The 21,319-nt window shown below is 41.6% G+C and overlaps 1 protein-coding gene across 4 annotated transcripts in view; it reads left to right on the top strand.

The window, feature by feature from the left end:
- Positions 1–21,319, top strand: part of CadN (neural cadherin) — a gene marked incomplete at its 5' end in the record, with an annotated part of 755,916 nt that overhangs the window by 10,637 nt on the left and 723,960 nt on the right. For all 4 annotated transcript variants that reach the window (XM_070094821.1, XM_070094823.1, XM_070094822.1 and 1 more), the window contains 1 exon segment: positions 11,278–11,408. In XM_070094821.1, the coding sequence (XP_069950922.1) occupies positions 11,278–11,408 (131 nt within the window).

Raw genomic sequence — 21,319 nt, 5'->3', positions numbered from 1 at the left:
AGATACAGAGAGATAGATACAGAGAGATAGATACAGAGAGATAGATACAGAGAGATAGATACAGAGAGATAGATACAGAGAGATAGATACAGAGAGATAGATACAGAGAGATAGATACAGATAGATAGATACAGAGAGAGAGATACAGAGAGAGAGAGATAGAGATACAGAGAGAGAGATACAGAGAGAGAGAGATAGATAGAGAGAGAGAGAGAGATACAGAGAGAGAGATAGAGATACAGAGAGAGAGAGAGAGATAGAGAGAGAGAGAGAGATAGAGAGAGAGAGATAGAGAGAGAGAGATACAGAGAGAGAGAGATAGAGATACACAGAGATAGAGAGATAGAGATACACAGAGATAGAGATACACAGAGATAGAGAGATAGAGATACACAGAGATAGAGAGATACACAGAGAGAGATAGAGATACAGAGAGAGAGAGAGAGAGCGCCACATTCAGTCAGCCAACCACCCACCCGGCCAGCCACCCGGCCACCCACCCGACCACCCACCCGACCACCCACCTGGCTACCCACCCGACCACCCACCTGGCCAGCCAGCCGGATAGGTATTACATATGTTCCAGAGTTCTTTCTTTTTACTTAGGGTATAGGTTATACTACATTCTGGCAGGATGACACAACCAGTGGTATTCTCCCATTCCACTGTGTCGACAATACATAAAGATAACAGTAACATATGATACTGTATGTGATGTAAAATTTACAATACAGTTCACTAACATGTATACATTATATACAGTACATAGATAATTAAAATATAATAATAGAAGTAAATTATGGTAAAAATAATGATTGTACATTACATTACAGTACTATGTAGGTAGGTTATATAGGAAAGGTTTGACATTATGCCCTACCCAGTATGTCGGCAATTTTCAAAGGTTCGACTTATGTCCATTTTGACTTACGACCCGTTGGTCGGAACCAAGCTTGGTTGTAAGTCGGATGGTAGGTGTATTATGAAATACAGTGGACCCCCGCATAACGATTACCTCCGAATGCGACCAATTATGTAAGTGTATTTATGTAAGTGCGTTGTACGTGTATGTTTGGGGGTCTGAAATGGACTAATCTACTTCACAATATTTCTTATGGGAACAAATTCGGTCAGTACTGGCACCTGAACATACTTCTGGAGTGAAAAAATATCGTTAACCGGGGGTCCACTGTATTTCGTAAGAACAAGTGAGGAGACCGTCTCTCACTGGTAAACAATGGCACACTGGCTGGGAAGGGAGGCCGAGGCGGCTCAGAGCCGTGAGTACGTGTCCAGGATGAACGATAATTAGCGAGTCAACCGACCATTTGCGAGCCAATGTTTGGACGAAAATAACGCGATGATTTCCGAAAAGGATGACTATCGAGCCCGACGATTATTGAGGGACCACTGTATTCTCATTTTTTTGGGGTCTCATTTGATAGAATGGAAGATATATTGCAGAAATAGATATGATTTTGATTGCTTTCACGACAAAAACTATCTTGAAATTGAGATCAAAGTACAAGAACTGTTCAGTTCTTTGGCGATGTTCAAAAGTAAACAAATGAAGCCACTGTCCATTCCAATATGCAGTCATGAATGGGTTGACATTATTTATACAATTATTACAATAATGCAGTAGTCTTCATAATGGTAAATCTTCTATTTTTTGTGTGAATAAAAATTGCAAATTATTTATATTGTAATAATAATAATAATACATTTCTATTTTCTTTCTAGTTCTTATTCTTGTTTATTTCCCCTTATCTCCATGGGGAAGTGGAACAGAATTCTTCCTCCGTAAGCCATGCGTGTTGTAAGAGGCGACTAAAATGCCGGGAGCAAGGGGCTAGTAACCTCTTTTCCTGTATATATTACTAAATGTAAAAGGAGAAACTTTTGTTTTCCTTTTGGCCACCCCGCCTTGGTGGGATACAGCCGGTGTGTTGAAAGAATAATAATACATATAATGATAATAATAATATATCGGATAATTATTTAGTTGTAGCTACAGTGAGAGTAAGAGGTAGATGGGAAAAGAGGAAAATGACAGCAACAAGTAAGAGGGAGGTGAAAGTGTATAAACTAAGGGAGGAGGAAGTTTGGGTAAGATATAAGCAACTATTGGCAGAAAGGTGGGCTGGTGCAATTATGAGTAGTGCAGGGAAGGTTGAAGAGGGTTGGAATAGTTTTAAAAATGCAGTATTAGAATGTGGGGCAGAAGTTTGTGGTTATAGGAGGGTGGGTGCAGGAGGAAAGAGGAGTGATTGGTGGAATGATGAAGTAAAGGGTGTGATAAAAGAGAAAAAGGTAGCTTATGAGAGGTTTTTACAAAGAAGTGTTATAAGAAGAGTAGAGTATATAGAGAGTAAAAGAAAGGTGAAGAGAGTGGTGAGAGAGTGCAAAAGGAGAGCAGATGATAGAGTGGGAGAGGCACTGTCAAGAAATTTTAATGAAAATAAGAAAAAATTTTGGAGTGAGATAAACAAGTTAAACAAGTAGGGGAGTTAGTAGATGGGGGGATGGAGGTATTAGGTAGATGGCGAGAATATTTTGAGGAACTTTTAAATGTCGATGAAGAAAGGGAGGCGGTAATTTCATGCACTGTCCAGGGAGGTATACCATCTTTTAGGAGTGAAGAAGAACAGGATGTAAGTGTGGGGGAGGTGCGTGAGGCATTATGTAAAATGAAAGGGGGTAAAGCAGCTGGAACTGATGAGATCATGACAGAAATGTTAAAAGCAGGGGGAAATGTAGTGTTGGAGTGGTTGGTATTTTTGTGTAATAAATACGTATATGAAAGAGGGGAAGGTACCAATGGATTGGCGGAGAGCATGTATAGTCCCTTTATATAAAGGGAAGGGAGACAAAAGAGTGTAAAAATTATAGAGGAATAAGTTTACTGAGTATACCAGGAAAAGTGTACAGTAGGGTTATTATTGAAAGAGTTAGAGGTAAGACAGAATGTAGGATTGTGGATGAGCAAGGAGGTTTTAGAGTGGGTAGGGGATGTGTAGATCAAGTGTTTACATTGAAGCATATATGTGAACAGTATTTAGATAAAGGTAGGGAAGTTTTTAGTGCATTTATGGATTTAGAAAAGGCATATGATAGAGTGGATAGGGGAGCAGTGTGGCAGATGTTGCAAGTGTATGGAATAGGTCGTAAGTTACTAAATGCTGTACAGAGTTTTTATGAGGATAGTGAGGCTCAGGTTAGGGTGTGTAGAAAAGAGGGAGACTACTTCCTGATAAAAGTAGGTCTTAGACAGGGATGTGTAATGTCACCATGGCTGTTTAGTATATTTATAGATGGGGTTGTAAAAGAAGTAAATGCTAGGGTGCTGGGGAGTGGGGGATGGGATTAAATTACGGGGAATCAAATACAAAATGGGAATTGACACAATTACTTTTTGCTGATGATACTGTGTTTGTGGGAGATTCTAAAGAAAAATTGCAAAGGTTAGTAGACGAGTTTGGGAGTGTGTGTAAAGGTAGAAAGTTGAAAGTGAACATAGAAAAGAGTAAGGTGATGAGTGTATCAAATGATTTAGATAAAGAAAAATTGGATATCAAATTGGGGATGAGGAATATGGAAGAAGTGAATGTTTTGAGATATTTGGGAGTTGATGTTTCGGCGGATGGATTTATGAAGGATGAGGTTAATCATAGAATTGATGAGGGGAAAAAAGGCGAGTGGTGCGTTGAGGTACGTGTGGAGACAAAAAACGTTATCTATGGAGGCAAAGAAGGGAATGTATAATAGTAGTACCAACACTCGTATATGGGTGTGAAGCTTGGGTTGTAAATGCTGCAGTGAGGAGGAGGTTGGAGGCAGTGGAGATGTGATGTCTAAGGGCAATGTGTGGTGTAAATATTATGCAGAAAATTTGGAGTGTGGAAATTAGGAGAAGGTGTGGAGTTAATATAAGTATTAGTCAGAGGGCTGAAGAGGGGTTGTTGAGGTGGTTTGGTCATTTAGAGAGAATGGATCAAAGTAGAATGACATGGAGAGCGTATAAATCTGTGAGGGAAGGAAGGCGGGGTAGGGGTCTTCCTTGAAAATGTTGGTAAGAAGGGGTAAAGGAGGTTTTGTGGGCGAGGGGCTTGGACTTCCAGCAAGCATGCGTGAGCATGTTCGATAGGAGTGAATGGAGACGAATGGTATTTGGGACCTGATGAGCTGTTGGAATGTGAGCAGGGTAATATTTAGTGAAGGGATTCAGGGAAACCGGTTATTTTTATATAGCCGGACTTGAGTCCTGGAAATGGGAAGTACAATGCCTGCACTCTAAAGGAGGGGTTTGGGATATTGGCAGTTTGGAGGGATGTGTTGTGTATCTTTATACATATATGCTTCTAAGATGTTGTATTCTGGGCACCTCTGCAAAAACAGTATTTGTGTGAGTGAGGTGAAAGTGTTGAATGATGAAAGTATTTTCTTTTTGGGGATTTTCTTTCTTTTTTGGGTCACCCTGCCTCGGTGGGAGACAGCCGACTTGTTGAAAAAAAAAAAATAATAATAGTAATAATAATAATAATAATAATATAATACACATGCAAGATTTCAGGTATGTCTTGCTAGTTCTACTTATACTTTGGTCACACTACACATACATGTACAAGCATATATATACACGCACCCCTCTGGGTTTTCTTTTATTTTCTTTCTAGTTCTTGTTCTTGTTTATTTCCTCTTATCTCCATGGGGAAGTGGAACAGAATTCTTCCTCCTTAACCCATGCGTGTTGTAAGAGGCAACTAAAATGCCGGGAGCAAGGGGCTAGTAACTCCTTCTCCTGTATATATTACTAAATATAAAAGGAGGAACTTTTGTTTTTCCTTTTGGGCCACCCCACCTCGGTGGGATACGGCCAGTGTGTTGAAAGAAAGAAGATATAATAATAATAATGTACTATATTAATAATTATAATAATAGATGACTTTTAAAGGTCATCACTAGATGGCAGTGTTTACCACAACAAAGAGGGAGCAGCTGTGGCTGCCTCCACCTGTTATATAATGACATATTTTATTCATTCTGGAATATATATCTGGTTTCTGTGTTATTTACATTGTTTGTTATGTCATATTAGATGAACTGTGATAGATAAATAAGCCGTATAGATGATACTCTCATCCACTGCCGACACTGCCCATACCACTACATGAATAAAATGTTTTATTCATTTTAGTGTATATATCAGGTTTCTGTGTTATTTATATTGTTTATTATGTCATATTAGACAAATTGTGATAGATAAATAAGCCATAGAGTTGATTTTAGGGAAATTATTGAAATACAGAATTCCACTGGAACGGATTAATTGCATTTCAGTTAATTTAAATGAGGAAAATTGACTCTGCAAACGAGCAAATACAGTTGCGAGCAAGGTCACGGAACGAATTAAACTCGCAAGTAGAGGTTCCACTGTAGTCTAATTTCAAAATAGGGTCCAGAATAAACAGTTCAGGGATTCCTTGCATTAAAATAATATTTCCTCTGTTTCTGTTCATTAGTTACATTTCCAGGCTTTACACATTAATTCCATTTTGATTTTTTATTCACACAAAAAAATTTTATTCACAAAAAATTTACACACACACACACACACACACACACACACACACACACACACACACACACACACACACACACACACACACACACACACACACACACACACACACACACCACCCACACACACCACACACACACACACACACACACACACACACACACACACACACACACACACACACACACACGAGGTATGTCCTACGAGGAGAGGTTAAGGGAAATCAACCTGATGACACTGGAGGACAGGAGAGATAGGGGGGACATGATAACGACTTACAAAATACTGAGAGGAATTGACAACGTGGACAAAGACAGGATGTTCCAGAGACTGGACACAGCAACAAGGGGACACAATTGGAAGCTGAAGACACAGATGAATCACAGGGATGTTAGGAAGTATTTCTTCAGCCACAGAGTAGTCAGGAAGTGGAATAGTTTAGGAAGAGATGTAGTGGAGGCAGGATCCATACATAGCTTTAAGCAGAGGTACAATAAAGCTCATGGTTCAGGGAGAGTGACCTAGTGGCGATCAGTGAAGAGGCGGGGCCAGGAGCTTGGTCTCGACCCCAGCAACCTCAACTAGGTGAGCGCACACACACACACACACACACACACACACACACACTTGAAGGGGAGAAACCGACCAAAAAATCAAGCTGATTCTCTGGACGGAAACAGTGCGGGAACAGGATCCTCCAAGAGAAACCACGATTGAAATACTCGGAAGAGTACAAGAGGGTGTTCCTAGACAGAGACAGAACACAATCAGAACGACAGCAGCTGAGGGAGAGGACATAAAAGCGAAAGGAGCTAGGAAAAGAGACAAGGATGGAACCAGCAGAGGTCAGTCAGAGCAGAACAGAACAGCAAGGGCAAGCACACACACAACTATTCTCAGAATCATACAACCTATCACACCATCCCAACACACACTACAATCCATACCCACAGCCTCCACCCAACACTGAGCTATAGAATCCCACAGTATGCCACCAGGTCTCCCACCCTCACACTCCCCACAAACCACAGTGTTGGAAAGGAAACTGAAGGTATGGTACACAAACGCTGATGGTATAACAAATAAGTGGGAGGAGTGGCATGAAAGAGTCAGAGGCATCACCGGACATCATAGCTCTCACAGAAACCAAGCTTACAGGTATGATAACAGATGCCATCTTAACAATGGGATACCAAATCCTGAGGAAAGACAGAGGGAACAGGGGGGGTGGAGGAGTGGCAATGCTGATCAAAAATCGCTGGAATTTTGATGAGCTGGAGAGAGGAGACAGCGGAGAAGAAAGTGATTACATAGCGGGAACGCTTCACTCTGGAGGTCCCAAGGTGGTAATAGCAGTGATGTATAACCCACCACAGAACAGCAGGAGGCCAAGGCAAGAGTACGACGAGAGCAATAGAGCGATGGTTGACACACTGGCTAGAGTGGCCAGAAGAGCTCATGCATGCAGGGCAAAGCTCCTGATCATGGGTGACTTTAACCACAAGGAGATCGATTGGGAGAACTTGGACCCGCATGGGGGCCAAGATACATGGAGGGCTAAGATGATGGAGGTGGTACTGGAAAACTTCATGTACCAACACGTAAGGGACACTACAAGAGAGAGAGGAGAGGATGAACCAGCAAGGCTAGACTTAGTATTCACCTTGAGTAGTGCAGATATCGAGAACATCACATATGAAAGACCCCTTGGGGCCAGTGACCATGTGGTTTTAAGCTTCGAATACACAGTAGAGCTACAAGTGGAGGGAGAAGCAGGAAGGCCAGGACGAATGAAGCCAAACTACAAGAAAGGGGACTACACAGGAATGAGGAACTTCCTGAACGGGGTTCAGTGGGACAGAGAACTGGCAGGGAAGCCAGTTAATGAGATGATGGAATATGTAGCAACAAAATGCAAGGAGGCTGATGAGAGGTTTGTACCCAAGGGTAACAGGAATAATGAAAAAGCCAGGACGAGCCCATGGTTTACCCAAAGGTGCAGGGAGGCAAAAACCAAGTGTGCTAGGGAATGGAAGAAATATAGAAGGCAAAGGACCCAGGAGAATAAGGAGAGCAGTCGTAGAGCCAGAAACGAATATGCACAGATAAGAAGGGAGGCCCAAAGACAATATGAAAATGACATAGCAGCGAAAGCCAAATCTGACCCGAAACTGTTATACAGCCACATCAGGAGGAAAACAACAGTCAAGGACCAGGTAATCAGGCTAAGGAAGGAAGGAGGAGAGACAACAAGAAATGACCGTGAAGTATGTGAGGAACTCAACAAGAGATTCAAAGAAGTGTTCACAGAGGAGACAGAAGGGGCTCCAGAAAGACGGAGGGGTGGGGCACACCACCATGTGCTGGACACAGTGCACACGACCGAGGAAGAAGTGAAGAGGCTTCTGAGTGAGCTAGATACCTCAAAGGCAATGGGGCCAGATATCTCCCCATGGGTATTGAGAGAGGGAGCAGAGGCGCTATGTGTACCCCTAACAACAATATTCAATACATCTATCGAAACAGGGAGATTGCCTGAGGCATGGAAGACAGCAAATGTAGTCCCAATCTTTAAAAAAGGAGACAGACATGAAGCATTAAACTACAGACCAGTGTCACTGACATGTATAGTATGCAAAATCATGGAGAAGATTATCAGGAGAAGAGTGGTGGAACACCTAGAAAGGAATGATCTCATCAACAGCAGCCAACATGGTTTCAGGGACGGGAAATCCTGTGTCACAAACCTACTGGAGTTCTATGACATGGTGACAGCAGTAAGACAAGAGAGAGAGGGGTGGGTGGATTGCATATTCTTGGACTGCAAGAAGGCGTTTGACACAGTTCCACACAAGAGATTGGTGCAAAAACTGGAGGACCAAGCAGGGATAACAGGGAAGGCACTACAGTGGATCAGGGAATACTTGTCAGGAAGACAGCAGCGAGTCATGGTACGTGGCGAGGTGTCAGAGTGGGCACCTGTGACCAGCGGGGTCCCACAGGGGTCAGTCCTAGGACCAGTGCTGTTTCTGGTATTTGTGAACGACATGACGGAAGGAATAGACTCTGAGGTGTCCCTGTTTGCAGATGACGTGAAGTTGATGAGAAGAATTCACTCGATCGAAGACCAGGCAGAACTACAAAGGGATCTGGACAGGCTGCAGACCTGGTCCAGCAATTGGCTCCTGGACTTAAATCCCACCAAGTGCAAAGTCATGAAGATTGGGGAAGGGCAAAGAAGACCGCAGACGGAGTACAGTCTAGGGGGCCAGAGACTACAAACCTCACTCAAGGAAAAAGATCTTGGGGTGAGTGTAACACCAGGCACATCTCCTGAAGTGCACATCAATCAAATAACTGCTGCAGCATATGGGCGCCTAGCAAACCTCAGAACAGCATTCCGACATCTTAATAAGGAATCGTTCAGGACCCTGTACACCGTGTATGTTAGGCCCATATTGGAGTATGCGGCACCAGTTTGGAACCCACACCTAGCCAAGCACGTAAAGAAAGTAGAGAAAGTGCAAAGGTTTGCAACAAGACTAGTCCCAGAGCTAAGAGGTATGTCCTACGAGGAGAGGTTAAGGGAAATCAACCTGACGACACTGGAGGACAGGAGAGATAGGGGGGACATGATAACGACATACAAAATACTGAGAGGAATTGACAAGGTGGACAAAGACAGGATGTTCCAGAGATTGGACACAGTACCAAGGGGACACAGTTGGAAGTTGAAGACACAGATGAATCACAGGGATGTTAGGAAGTATTTCTTAAGCCACAGAGTAGTCAGTAAGTGGAATAGTTTGGGAAGCGATGTAGTGGAGGCAGGATCCATACATAGCTTTAAGCAGAGGTATGATAAAGCTCACGGTTCAGAGAGAAGTGACCTAGTAGCGATCAGTGAAGAGGCGGGGCCAGGAGCTCGGACTCGACCCCCGCAACCTCAACTAGGTGAGTACAACTAGTTGAGTACACACACACACACTCGCACACACACACTCACACACTCGCACACTCACACACACTCACACTCACACTCACACACACTCACACTCACACACACTCACACACACACACACACACACACACACACACACACACACACACACACACACACACACACACACACACACACACACACACACACACACACACACACTCACACACACTCACACACACTCACACACACTCACACACACACACACACACACACACACACACACACACACACACACACACACTCACACACTCACACACACTCACACACACTCACACACTCACACACACACACACACACACACACACACACACACACACACACACTCACACTCACACTCACACTCACTCACACACACTCACACACACACACACACACACACACACACACACACACACACACACACACACACACACACACACACACACTCACACACACACACACACACACACACACACACACACACACACACACACACACACACACACACACACACTCACACACCACACACACTCACACACTCACACTCACACTCTCTCTCGCTCGCTCTGAATGGAAGCTTTACTGTTATGCAATATTCCAGTAAATGTTGGGTCTAATATGCATTCGTGAATGCATGTTAAACTTGCCATTTGGCGTGTATTGGACGTGTGATGTAATCTTTTACTCTTGAACATCATCAAAATTTGGACATTTCTGCTACCTTGAGCTCAATTTCAAGCTATTTTCAGTATTAAAACCAAGCAAAATCATCTCTATTCCTGTAATATATCTTTCATTTTATCAAACAAGACCAAGAACCTGTGAATGCAACCTTAAAAATCATGCGCAAATACACCACAATGTCGTTGATTTAAATGAAAAACAAGGTCACAATTTTTTTCTCATTCTGCACTGCTTGCTGCAGGATTTTTTTGTATATGGCACACACTTACCACATAGATCCAGTCTTTTATATCTAAGCCCAGATTTACCACTCATAGCTTATTTGAGTGAGCTGAGCTCATGGCGTAGAACTACGGCACAGACTCTGAAAGGGTTAAACTACAAAAGAAGAAGGCTGGAACTAGGCCTGATATCACTCACTGGCATAGACTAGGTAGACAGGGATAAGGTCTTTACCATGGATATAACAAAAGTAAGGTGATATTTTGGAAATTATGCTCTCAAATGAGCCACAGGGATATTAGGGATTTTTTCTTAATGTGAGAGTGATAATAAGGGGAATGCTCTGAGCAGTGACAGTGGAATCAGACTCCTAAAGGTAAAAAAAAAAAAAAAAAAAAATAGATATGAAAGGGTTCATTCACTTTAGCTGGTTGACAGTTGAGGAGGAGGGACCAAGAAATCTACCCTGTAATTCCATTATTTTCCCATTGCACAGGTCTTAACATGAGAACCTTACTATAACTTGAGCTACATGAAGCTAACTTCTCCAGTATAAATTTTCTTAGTTCATTCATTGGTATAACTAGTGGAAACTAGCAGAATATAATTACACAAAGCTGCTTTTGTAAATTTAAACTTGGACAAATTAAAGACAGAATTAAAATATGAAACAGGAGATAATTTGCTTTGTTTAGAAACCATGGAATTTGTTGCACTATAATGTATTGCATACACTACAGCATTATAACATTATTTATGTTACTGCTGTTAAATAAATGATAAAAATGAATGTGTCATTTACTTGCAGAGAGCGCACTGGTGAAATATTTACCAGAGTAGAATTTGATCGTGAAGAAAAGCAAGCTTATGCCCTGGAGGTAGAAGCTCGAGATGGAGCAGCCTCAGCCCGGCCGAATGCCAATGGTCGACCAAATACAGGTAAAGTGAAGATTATAATTTATAGTACACACTAGTAATATTTTTTATGTTAATGCTTGAGGATGTGGAGGAGGAATATGTATTGATTGCTGTATGCATAAGGTCCCTTGTGGCACATTCAGAGGTAGTATGTCCAGTATATAACAAACTTGTAAATGTGATCAATTACAGTACTGTACCTGGAAGCAGGTAAAGCTTAGTTTTCGTGGATAATTTTTTTTTTTTTCAACAAGTTGGCCGTCTCCCACTGAGGCAGGATGACCCACAGAGAAAGAAAATCCCCAAAAAGAAAATACTTTCATCATCATTCAACACTTTTCACCTCACTCATAGATAATCACTGTTTTTGCAGAGGTGCCCAGGTACAACAGTTTAGAAGCTTATATAAAGATATACATGTATAACATATCCCTCCAAACTGCGTATATCCCAAACCTCTCCTTTAAAGTGCAGGCATTGTACTTCCCATTTCCAGTACTCAAGTCCGGATATATAAAAATAACTGGTGTCCCTGAATCCTTTCACTAAATATTACCCTGCTCACTCTACAACAGCTCGTCAGGTCCCAAAAACCATTTGTCTCCATTCACTCCTATGTAACATGCTCACACATGCTTGCTGGAAGTCCAAGCCCCTCGCCAACAAAACCACCTCTACCCCCTCCCTCCAACCTTTTCAAGGATGACCCCTACCCCGCTTTCCTTCCCCTACAGATTTATATGCTCTCCATGTTATTCTACTTTGATCCATTCTTTCTAAATGACCAAACCACCTCAACAACCTCCTCTTCAGCCCTCTGACTAATACTTTTATTAACTCCACACCTCCTCCTAATTTCCACACTCTGAATTTTCTGCATTATATTTACACTACACATTGCCCTTAGACAGGACATCTCCCCTGCCTCCAAGCGCCTCCTCGCTGCAGCATTTGCAACCCAAACTTCACGCCCATAGAAGAGTGTTGGTACCACTATACTTTCATACATTCCTTTTTTTGCCTCCATAGATAACGTTTTTTGTCTCCACATATACCTCAACACGCCACTCGCCTTTTTTTCTTCATCAGTTCTATTGTTAACTTCATCCTTCGTAAACCCATCCACTGACATGTCAACTCCCAAATATCTAAAAACATTCACTTCTTCCATACTCCCTCTCTCCAATGTGATATTCAGTTTTTCTTTATGTAAATCATTTGATACCCTCATCACCTTACTCATATCTATGTTCCCTTTCAACTTTCTACCTTTACATATCCTCTCAAACTCATCGACTCCCATTTTGTATTTGATTCCCCATAATTTAATCCCACCCCTCTCCCTAACACCCTAGCATTTACTTACTTTACAACCCCATCTATAAATATATCAAACAACCATGGTGACATTGCACATCCCTGTCTAAAACCTACTTTTACCACGAAGTAGTCTCCCTCTTCTACACACCCTAACCTGAGCCTCACTATCCTCATAAAAACTCTTTACAGCATTTAGTAACTTACAACCTATTCCATATAATTGCAACATCTGCCACATTGCTCCCCTATCCACTCTGTCATAAGAACATAAGAAAGAAGGAACACTGCAACAGGCCTACTGACCCATGCAGAGCAGGTCCATGTCCCCCCCCCCTCCAGATTAGCCCAATGACCGAAACAACAACCCCCACCCGATTAGCCCAATGACCCACCCCAGTCTGGTCACCTCCACTCAAGGATGGAGCACAGCACCAGACCCAGCAACACAAGCTAGTCAGGTCCAACTCACACCCACCCACACCCACTCATGTATTTATCTAACTTATTTTTAAAACTACGCAATGTTTTAGCCTCAATAACTGTACTCGGGAGTTTGTTCCATTCATCCACAACTCTATTACCAAACCAGTGCTTTCCTATATCCTTCCTGAATCCGAATTTTTCCAACTTGAAACCATTGCTGCAATTCCTGTCTTGGCTGGAACTTTTCAGCACGCTATTTACATCCCCTTTATTTATTCCTGTTTTCCATTTATACACCTCGATCATATCCCCCCTAATTCTACGCCTTTCGAGAGAGTGCAGATTCAGGGCCCTCAGTCTATCCTCATATGGAAGATTTCTGATACGTGGGATCATCTTTGTCATCCTCTGTATGTTTTCCAGAGTATTTATATCCATTCTGTAATACAGTGACCAGAGCTGAGCAGCATAGTCTAAATGAGGCCTAACCAAGGATATATAGAGTTGAAGAACAACCTGAGGACTTCTATTATTTACGCTTCTAGATATGAAGCCAAGAATTCTGTTAGCTTTATTGCGAACAATAATGCACTGTTGTCTTGGATATAGATTACTGCTAACCAGAACTCCCAAATCCTTTTCGCAATCAGTAGTATTAACCCCTTCAGGGTCCAAGGCCAAAATCTGAAGTAAGTGCTCCAGTGTCCAAGAAATTTTGAAAAAAAAAAAAAAATTATTTTTTCTTACAGAATTAAAGAGCATATTTTTGTGAAGGTAATAAGACAAAAAAAAAAATTCTGATCAGTACTTACCGAGATACAGTGCCAAGAAGTTTGTCAAAAATGATGTGGTGGTGGCAACATCAACGAATTCCACATACGCGCATTACATTATTTAGCGTTTTTTTCTTTTTTTTCTTCTCTTTTCCAATTTTTTTCTATTCCTACTAACATTTGGGGCCTGAGAGACCAATACTGTATATAATGTACAGTGGACCCCCGCATAACGATTACCTCCGAATGCGACCAATTATGTAAGTGTATTTATGGAAGTGCGTTTGTACATGTATGTTTGGGGGTCTGAAATGGACTAATCTACTTCACAATATTTCTTATGGGAACAAATTCGGTCAGTACTGGCACCTGAACATACTTCTGGAGTGAAAAAATATCGTTAACCAGGGGTCCACTGTATATATATAAACTCACTGTATTGAACACAATAACCGCACTAAAGTTATTATCATATTATTGTTTACCACTGTTGTTTATTACAATAAACATGCACAAATCTTGTATAATACTAATGTTCTATCATATATTTACATATTTACAATCACTGGACATGGTTTTAAAACTGCTGGAGCTTGTGGAACTCCTTGAAACAAGGCACCATGCACAGAGGCACCTTACATTCCTCACACATAAACCGAGTGTCTTTGCGTCTTTGTTGCCATCATTTTGTTTGTGCACAGACGATGCATCTCTTCTGAGCAAATTTCTTCTGAGTTGAAGGAAGCTGTATTATGAAATGATCACCTTCCCTCCTCAAACGCTTGGGTATATCCTGAGGAATTCGAGGACCTTGTTGTATAGCAGGTGTTCTTACCTGGTACTTCATTATGAGTTGTCTGACAACAGACAAACAAAATTCACCATACGGTGGTCTGTTGCCAGTCTTTATTTGGTACATATTGTTTGCATTGAGCATTGAAATGTCCATGAGATGGAAGAAAAGTTTCATGTACCACTTGTAACTCTTACGAATACAGTCAACAAAACCAATCTGCATGTCACATTTGTCAACCAAGCGCATGTTTTGTGTATAATCAATCACTGTTACTGGTTTTCGAATACGTTCATTAGTCACTCGATCAACTTTGCCACTGTCTTGCATTTCATTACTGTGAATTGCTGTCAACAATGTGACATCTCGTTTGTCATGCCACCGTAATGCCATGATGCCATTGGCAGTAAACACCTGCACGTCATCACCACGAGCACCTGCGTTGAGCCTAGGCATATGTTTACGATTAGAACGCACTGTGCCACACACATCTGTCTTGTTCACTCGCATGAAATCACTGAGTAATGGGCTTGTGTACCAGTTATCGGTATATAATGTATGCCCCTTACCAAGATAAGGTGCCATCATGTTCCTCACTACGTCACCTGAGATACCCAATAACATCTTGGTATCTTTCAATGTTTTACTTCCCGTGTATACAACAATATCCAACACCAGGCCACTGTCACAGTCACAGAGTACAAACAGTTTTATACCAAAGCGTTTCCTCTTGCTCGGTTTATACTGCTTGAATGACAGTCTACCTTTGAACAAAATCAAAGACTCGTCAATTACAAGATTCTTGAATGGATAAAAGTATATGCTGAACTTTTGTTTGAGATACATGAAAACATTTCTAATATTGTATAACCTGTCACTTCTGTCAGGCCTGGTTTTGTCAGAGAAGTGCAACATACGTAAGAGTAAGATAAGCCTGTTCACTGGTATGATTTCACTGAAGACCGGGGTAGAAATTAGCCGATCTGTGGACCAGTATGCTTTTATATTATGCTTATAGACATGAGGCATAAGCATTATTGTTGCAAAAAGCAAATACATTTCTGCAACAGTCGTCTCTTTCCACCTGTGTAGTCTTGACTGTGGTGATATGATCGTATTTGCCATGGTGTACTCAAAATACTTATTACTTTCCCTGACAATAGTTTCCATCAATGGCTGGTCAAAGAATAATTCAAAGAATTCCAGTTCATTGGCCGTGGTTCCAAGGGGACAAGTAGGTAGAACTCCACTTCGAGAGTCATCAAAGTGGCGAGGCTTGGGAACAAAATTGGGATTTTGCTGCCAATCCCATATACGGTTTGCTGGTGGATACTGGACATCATAGGCTGGTTGTGGTTGTGGTGGGCTGGTGGCTGACGCTCCGCTTTGTCCTTGAACTGATGAGTCAGCAGCGTGGGCTGGTGAGTCACGCATGGCGGTGCCACTACCATCACCACTACCACCATCCACTGATGCCTGTGGTCTATCCATGCCAAGTGTAGCCACATCATCCTCACTATCACTACCTAAAACTGGTGTAGGGCCACGGGATGTACTCTGGGATGTACTCCGTCCCCTGGGCACAGCATAGGGTACACTACCCGAGCGCATGCGGCGGCGAACATACCAACGCTTCACTGGTGAATATGATTCCTCACTATCACTACTCGAATGATCGTCGAGCGCAATAAAATCACAATCCACGTCACTATCATCATCATTACTGAAGTCAGAGGCCTGGCCACGTGAAAATATTAGCTTTCTCTTGCGTTGAGGAACAACCGACCGTGAGTCACGAGTGCCCACACCAGAGGTAGAAGGTTGAGGATCGTCAGGGTTTTCAGCACTATTATCGATATCCTGGTCATTCTTTTCGGTCACTAACTGATCAAAGCCGTAGAATTTGTCTTCATTTCCACTTCCATCAGTGTCAGAACTATCAGATAGGAAGAGGAGAGTCCCAATTTTCCGGGGAGTGAGAGCTGACTTGCGACGAGGCATGGTGAACAAGGGTAACTGAGCCGGCGTTCCCACAATGCTATGCGGGCGCCTAGATTTTTTGTTTATGGCGCACACCCACCACGCAGACCCGTTCTCTCACATGTAGGCCTATGAGCGCTTTTGCGCTAAATTTGACGGCGCTAGAATTTTGGCATAGATCTACGGTTTGGACACTCAACGCGAAGCTGTAGATCTACGGGACGGACCCTGAAAGGGTTAAGATCTACATTATTTAGTTTATATGTGGCATTTTTATTTAACCGGCCAACATTTAGAATTTTGCATTTGTCTATATTAAACTGCATCTGCCACTTCTCCAACTATTGCATCAGTCTATTCAAATCATCCTGGAGTGCTCTAGTGTCCTTATTAGAATGAATTGGACGGCCTATTTTGGTGTCATCAACAAATTTGCTTATGTCGCTATTTATTCTCTCATCTATGTCGTTTATGTAAATTGTGAACAACAACGGGCCCAACACTGACCCCTGAGGAACACCGCTTGTGACGTGCCCCCAATCTGATTTCTCCTCATTTATGCAAACTCTCTGCTGCCTATTTGTCAGCCATGCCTCTACCCAGGAAAAAATTTCTCCTATTCCGTGTGTCTTAAGTTTCCTCAATAGCCTCTGATGTGGAACTCTATCGATAGCCTTACTGAAGTCCATATATACAATATCATATTCATTACCATGATCTACCTCCTCAAACACCTTAGTGAAAAAAGTTAGTAAATTCATTAATCATTAATCAATCTGTGCCTATCAAGATGGCTACAAATTGCTTCGGCAATTATTGATTCCATAAATTTTCCCACTATGGAGGTATGGCTTATTGGTCTATAGTTCGAAGCCAAGGACCTGTCACCTGCCTTGTAAACAGGTGTTACATTTGCCATTTTCCAGGCACTATGCCAGTTTGTAGTGATATGTTAAAAAGATTAGCCAAAGGTATGCTAAGTTCCTCTTTACATTCCTTTAACACCCTTGCAAACAATTCATCAGGGCCTGGGGATTTGTTAGGTTTTAGTTTCTCTATTTGTCTGAGGACCATGTCACTAGTTACTGCAATCGTACATAGTTTATTATCCTGTTCTACATAATCTATTATTTCAGGAATATCGCTAGTTTTTTCCTGGGTGAAAACTGAGAGGAAGTAGGTATTGAGAATTTCACACATATCCTTATCACTGTCAGTGATCTGAGCAGAGTTACTCTTAAGTGGGCCAATCTTGTGCCTAATCTTACTTCTGTATACCTGAAAGAACCCTTTTGGGTTAGTCTTTGAATCCCTTGCGACCTTAGCCTCATAATCCCTTTTTGCTTTTCTTATTCCTTTCTTTATTTCTCTCTCTATTTGAATATATTGATTTCTTAACTGCCCATCCCCTCTTTTCATATGCCTATGTATGCTTCTCTTTTGACCAGTGAGATGTTTTAATCTATTGTTCATCCATTTGGGATCATTTTTGTTAGATCTAATTTCCCTACTCAGAACAGAAGTTGTCTGAGCAGCTAGAACTATGCCCTGAAAAACGTCATATTGGCAACCAAGATCACCTACCTGACCCATAGTCAGGACATCCCAATTTAGCCCACCCAGGTAATTTTTCAGTCCCATGAAGTCTGCCAAGCGAAAATCTGGGACAGAGATTTGATTGCAGTTATCTGGGTAATTCTATGATATATTGAAAGTAAGTGATTTGTGATCACTTTCCCCAAGCTCATCATTAACCTCAAGATTATTAATTATTGAATCATTGTTGGCAAGAACCAAGTCAAGCAGATTGTTTCCTCTAGTTGGTTCTGCCACAACCTGTTCTAAAAAGCAATCCTGAACCACATCAAGAAAGTCACTAGACTCAATTTTTCCTGTCATATTGTTCCAATCAATTTGTCTAAAGTTAAAATCTCCCATTATCACAACAGTTTCATATCTAGATGCCTTATGAATTTCATCCCATAACAGCTTACTGCACTCCCTATCAAGGTTTGGGGGCCTATAAATCACACCCAAAATTAATTTGTTACGTCCCTCGAGAAACTGTAGCCAAACAGATTCTGTGTTCGATGTTTCTAATCTTATATCATGTCTAAAACAACAACTTAAATTTTCTCTGACCTACATCGCCAATCCACCACCCTTCCTGTTGACCCTATCAGTGTGGAATAGTTTATAACCCTGTATGTTGCATTCAGTAGGCATTTTTCTATCTTTCAGGTTGAGCCAGGTCTCTGTTATACCAATAATATCTATATTACCTACACTTGCAAGTAATTTTAGCTCATCTATCTTATTTCTTAGACTCCTACTATTTGTATAGTAAACCTTAAGGGAGCTAGTCACTCGTTGCCCTCTACTATCTTTGTTGATCAATTGATTTGCCATTACTAGCAACTTTATTTTGAATATTGTCTTCTAAACATATCCCTGAGGTATCCCGGTAATAACTGCTGTTTTTAACCCTAATGCTGCAGCCTGATTGTTTCCCACAAACACCCATACCTCTACAATCTATCAGTTTAAATTCCTAGACAAGTCATCAATTACCCTCTCAAATAACAAAAAAGGCACAATACCGTGACTGGAACGATACACAAATAACCCGCACATAAAATAGAGAAGCTTACGACGACGTTTCGGTCCGACTTGGACCATTGACAAAGTCAATGGTCCAAGTCGGACCGAAACGTCGTCGTAAGCTTCTCTTTTATGTGCGGGTTATTTGTGTATAATTACCCTCTCAACTGAATTGGCTAATGCAACCACTCCATCTCCAGAGAGATGAACCCCATCCATTGCATACATATCACGTTTGCCAAAGAATAGGTCCCAGTTATCAATGAATGGGATAGCAAGTTCCTTGTAGTACCTGTCTAGCCAGCAATTTATACCAATTGCCCTAGACATCCATTCATTGCCCACTCCCTTTCTAGGCAAGATGCTACAACGCAAGTTTTTCTTTTTGAATTTAGTAATTTATACAGGAGAAGGGGTTACTAGCCCCTTGCTCCCGGCATTTTATTCGCCTCTTACAACACGCATGGCTTACGGAGGAAGAATTCTGTTCCACTTCCCCATGGAGATAAGAGGAAATAAACAAGAACTAGGAAGAAAATAGCAGAAAACCCAGACGGGTGTATATATATAGGCTTGTATATGTATGTGTAGTGTGACCTAAGTGTAAGTAGAAGTAGCAAGACATACCTGTAATCTTGCATGTTTATGAGACAGACAAAAGACACCAGCAGTCCTACCATCGTTTCACACTCACTTGGCAGGACGGTAGTACCTCCCCGGGCGGTTGCAGCTCCCCGGGCAGTTGCTGCTTGCTAACCTACTACCTAGGTTTCATACATTTATTTAACAAAAATACCAACCACTCCTACACTATATCCTCCCCTGCTTTTAATATTTCTATCATGTTCCCGTCAGTTCCAGCTGCTTTACCCCCTTTCGTTCTACATAATACCTCGTGCACCTCCCCCACACTTACGTCCTGCTCTACTTCACTCCTAAAAGATGGTATGCCTCCCTGGCCATTGCATGAAATTACCGCCTCCCTTTCTTCGTCAACATTTAAAAGTTCCTCAAAATATTCTCACCATCTGCCCAAAACCTCCAGCTTCCCATCTACTAACTCCCCTTCTGTTTTTAACTGACAAATCCATTCATTCCCTAGGCTTTCTTAACTTGTTTATCTCACTCCAAATTTTTTTCATATTTTCATCAAAATTTCTTGACAGTGCCTCTCCCACTCTATCATCTGCTCTCCTTTTGCACTCTCTAACCACTCTCTTTACCTTTCTTTTACTCTGCATATACTCTGCTCTTCTTATAACAGTTCTGCTTTGTAAAAACCTATCATAAGCTACCTTTTTCTCTTTTATCACACCTTGTACTTCATTCTGCTCATCACTCCTCTTTCCTCCTGTACCCACCCTCCTATAGCCACAAACTTCTGCCCCTCATTCTAATACCGGATTTTTAAAACTATTCCAACCCTCTTCAACCCCTTCCCCACTACTCATACTTGCACTAGCCCACTCTTCTGCCAATAGTGGTTTATATCTCACCCAGACTTCTTCCTTAGTTTAGACATTTTCACCTCTCTCATACTTGTTGTTGCTATTTTCCTTTTGTCCCATCTACCTCTCACTCTAACTGGAGCTACTACTAAATAATGATCCAATATATCAGTTGCCCCTCTATAAACATGTACATCCTGAAGCCAACCCATCAACCTTTTATCCACTAATACTTAATCTAGCAAACTACTTTCATTATGTGCTATATCTTACCTTTTATACTTATTTATCCTCTTTTTCATTAAATATGTAGTACTTATTACAAAACCTCTTTCTACACATAGCTTAATTAAAGGCTCCCCATTTTCATTTACACCTGGCACCCCAAATTTACCTACTACTCTCTCCGCAACATTTGTACCCACATTAACCCTTAAACTGTCCAAACGTAGATCTATGTTCACATGCATAGCTCTCTGACCTTGATTTTTCCCATTGGAAAGCATGTAAAAAAAAAACGTAGATGTACGTTTGGAGCCCCTCCACACGTGGATGTAGATCTATGTTTGGACAGTTTAAGGGTTAATATTTAAA

The sequence above is a fragment of the Cherax quadricarinatus genome, chromosome 48 (assembly GCF_038502225.1).
Source record: "Cherax quadricarinatus isolate ZL_2023a chromosome 48, ASM3850222v1, whole genome shotgun sequence".
Classification (NCBI taxonomy): Eukaryota; Metazoa; Arthropoda; class Malacostraca; order Decapoda; family Parastacidae; genus Cherax; species Cherax quadricarinatus.
This window is presented reverse-complemented; position numbering and strand designations above follow the sequence as displayed.